This window comes from Micromys minutus, assembly GCF_963924665.1.
Source record: "Micromys minutus genome assembly, chromosome: 32".
Classification (NCBI taxonomy): domain Eukaryota; kingdom Metazoa; phylum Chordata; class Mammalia; order Rodentia; family Muridae; genus Micromys; species Micromys minutus.
Window position 1 is genome coordinate 13,725,295 of NC_137967.1, and position 3,338 is coordinate 13,728,632.

At 49.8% G+C, this 3,338-nt stretch overlaps 1 protein-coding gene across 1 annotated transcript; it reads right to left on the reverse strand.

Annotated features, from left to right (window-relative positions):
- Nucleotides 1-853: 853 nt before the first annotated feature.
- Nucleotides 854-2,851, reverse strand: LOC308413364 (secretoglobin family 2B member 24-like; the record flags this gene model as incomplete). The annotated part of the gene is made up of 3 exons (XM_080908302.1): nt 854-952; nt 1,924-2,105; nt 2,794-2,851. The coding sequence occupies 3 exons, from the start codon at nt 2,849-2,851 to the stop codon at nt 854-856; spliced, it is 339 nt and encodes a 112-aa protein (XP_080764428.1).
- Between the last annotated feature and the right edge of the window lie 487 nt (nt 2,852-3,338).

Consider the following 3,338-nt stretch of genomic DNA (forward strand, 5'->3'; position numbering starts at 1 on the left):
TCACTGTTGCTGTCTTCAGACACACCAGAAGAGGGCATCTCAGATAGTCGGAAGCCACCATGCAGTTGATGGGGACTGGACTCAGAACCTCTAGAAGAACAACCGTCACTTAACTGCTGAGCCATCTCCAGTCCCTTGGTTTTGTTTATGAGGCAGGATCTCTCTGGGTAAACCTGGCTGTCCAGAACTTGCTAGGTTGACCAGGGTGTGACAAATGTTGACTCTCACTAGCAGACCAAGAGAATCTGAGAAGCACACAAACATCATCCCCTGAGTTCCTCCACTGTTATAAGTGCACATAAGAAACTCACAGTCCTGTGATAAAGTCCGGAGGCAGCACATGAGGTAAGTGTCTGTGCCCCTCCTTTCTGTCCTACCAGCCTGGTGAAATTTGTGGCTGCATACATGTTACTTGCCCTCAGACAACCCCAGGCTCAACAGTCTCACACAGCTGCAGTAAACTGAGTGTGGGGACACACACCTATAATCCCAGCACTTGGGAAGAAGAGACACACCGATCTCTGTTAGTTCCAGGCCAACCTGGTTACATAGCAACAAAAAAGGAAGGCTACAATGGCTCTCCCATGATCCATGATCGCCTGGCTAGTCAGGGGTAGTCACCCTGCTCTGAGTGACCACACAAGTCATTTCTCTCACTGCCTCCAGGATCCTCTGAACACACACACACACAGGACACAGAACGGAGCTGCAGGCATTTATTAAAATTAGCCTAAGAGATTGAAGGATGAGGGCACAGTTGTCAGGAATCCAACTTCAGGAGAGAAAGAGGACAGGTCGGGAAGATGGCACTCAGATCAGACATGATGCAAAGATGGGTTGCCCAAAAATCCATTCACTTCTGCTCTGGTAAAGTGCCAAATAGACCCTCAATTTTCTTCAAGGTGTCGATGGGATAGTATGTCCTGCATTCCCGGCTGGAGATCAAGGATGCCTGGACAACAAAGAGACAGACAGGGACAGAGGTGGGTACAGGCAAGGTGCAGGACCTCAGCAAGGCTCCCTAGGCACCCATAATGTGAACACTTCTCATCCACAGGAAAGAAACTCCCCAGCAGTGATTCAGGTCTCCAGCAAGAGACTCTGCCTAAAGGGAACTGGAGCCCACCCACAACATCCAGGAGGAAGCCTGAGACCTGCCATAGCCAGACAAGGAAGAGGGCGAGAAAGTTCTGGAAGGTATAGTGGGGACTGGGTCTAGAGAGGGACAAGGTAGCTAAGTATGAGTTTTGGTGATGTTTCCCATACCTAAGGACATCTCCAGGCACACTGGCTGTATGGTCATGTTAAAAATACACTCCCCATTTGGGCTTGTTAGAAGAAATTTTTTTTTTTGGTTCTGGAGGACATAACACTCAAACTAAAAGCACTTTAGGAAACAGGTAGAAATGTTCAACAGCTACATATCTGCCTTCCAGTTATGCTTGAAAGAAGAGACATCAGGAGGCAGCTGTATTGAACAGCTGCACGTAGTCCCTGGGGGTTGGGGTGGCATTTCAGACATGGAGGGAGGTTCAGGCTGTAGTTCAGATGATACTCGTGGAAGAGGAACTCCGTCTGAGGCAGGGGAGTAGAGTCAAGGGAGGTTCCAAAGAAGATACTGGCCAGTAGACAAAAGTTTCAAGCATCTTAGAGTAGAGCTGGGGGTGTCATACCTTTGCAGAGGCCAGACCTGAGTTCTCACCCAGTTCCTACTATGGGTGAGAACCCAGTGTTTACCCAGCATGTGGGAGTGAACTGTAGGACCGTGCGAGGAACAGGCTGGATGTTATCCTGGCGTGCTGCATTGGTTTGCACTGGGGTGGGCAAGCGTTCACCTGACACATGTTAATGTTTGCACTGATCGTTTGTACATGGTCTTCCACCATTGGCTGCATGGGCAAGTGGCAATTGTGGGGACATTACCATAAGTTCGGTATCCAGAAATTTGCTTATTGTTCCTGCCGCAAAGTAGCAGTCCTGGATTTTTTCAAAGGCCGCCGTTTCACCCGCAGTAGGATTGAAATAATGAAGTTCATGATGCAACCACTGCCTACTTCCCGAGACCGTGCTCAGAAAGAGACTGAAGAAAGGAATGCATGCTTCCGCTGCAAACACAGACAGAGCACATCATACATTGTTAAAAGACCTCGGGCTGGGAACTGGAGGAATGGAGCAGTGGTTAAGATCCAGAGGCAATGACGTCAATATCCAGCAACCGCATTGTTCCTCAAACCATCTAAATGAGATCTGATGCCCTCTTCTGGTGTGTCTGAAGACTGCTACAGTGTATATACATACATATATAATGGCTGCCTCTTTGTTGATTGAGACAGAGAGGTGGGAGTGACGATGGAAAGAGGGAGGGAGAGAGTGCAGTCTGACAGAAGCAGAGGGCTCATGTTACCTTGCCTCATCTACAAATGTCTTAACTGACTTTGCCCACAGTCCTGGCCTACCAAAGGCTGCAGCCTCCCAGAAACAACATGTTTTCCAAGAAACACACATTTCTAGCAGCCAAAGGTACATGAGTGACAGACCTGCACACCTACTTCACGAAAGCCCCGCACTTGCCTCTGCTTCCAATGTGCATTGAAGGGCCCTTAATCGTGAGTATTGTCACCAGCACACCTCTGTCTCCCAGTCCCAGTCACCTCTACTGTTGTAACCCAGAGCAAAAAGCGCCAAGAGTCTTCGGCAGCGTCTTGTCCCTGGTCTCCCAAGGACCCCTAGACCTGTCTTAGGGACCCACGTAAAGATCTACTGAAATGGGGTGAGTGAGGGTCCCAATCTTACTTGTCTGAAAGCCCAGCTCTCCAATCACCAGCAAGGCCAGAAGAAGTGTCCCCTTCATGGTGGAGAGTGCTAAGTGCTCTTCTCACAGCAGATCCTCTTCCTTATAAACCATTATCACCCTGAGCCCAGGCACGCCCACCCTCACACTGCCTCCCAGGAGCTGCAAATACCTAGTGTCTGTGAGTTCCCTTCCCACTTGCATGGAGAACCCCTCCTACTCTGAAGGACAGCCTGAGCCAGCCTGCTGTCATCAGTTTCTTGAGAGAAGTGTTTGTACATTTGCCAAAAAGGGGTGAGAGCTCACCTTTGTAAGCAGCCTGAGTACTGAGCCAAATGCCCTGTGGTCCTGTTCCACTTGTCACCTCTGCTTCCTGGTCACACTCCTCACCTCTTCTTGTTCCAATCATCCCAGCTGCTGAGGCCTTGGGATTGGAACTCTGAGGACACGGAGCTACCATCTACCTCTCCATGACTCCCAGCCAGGGTAGTCCCCAGCTATTTGGCCGTGTGGGCATACTCAGGGCCTACTGATGGTTCCCTACCAC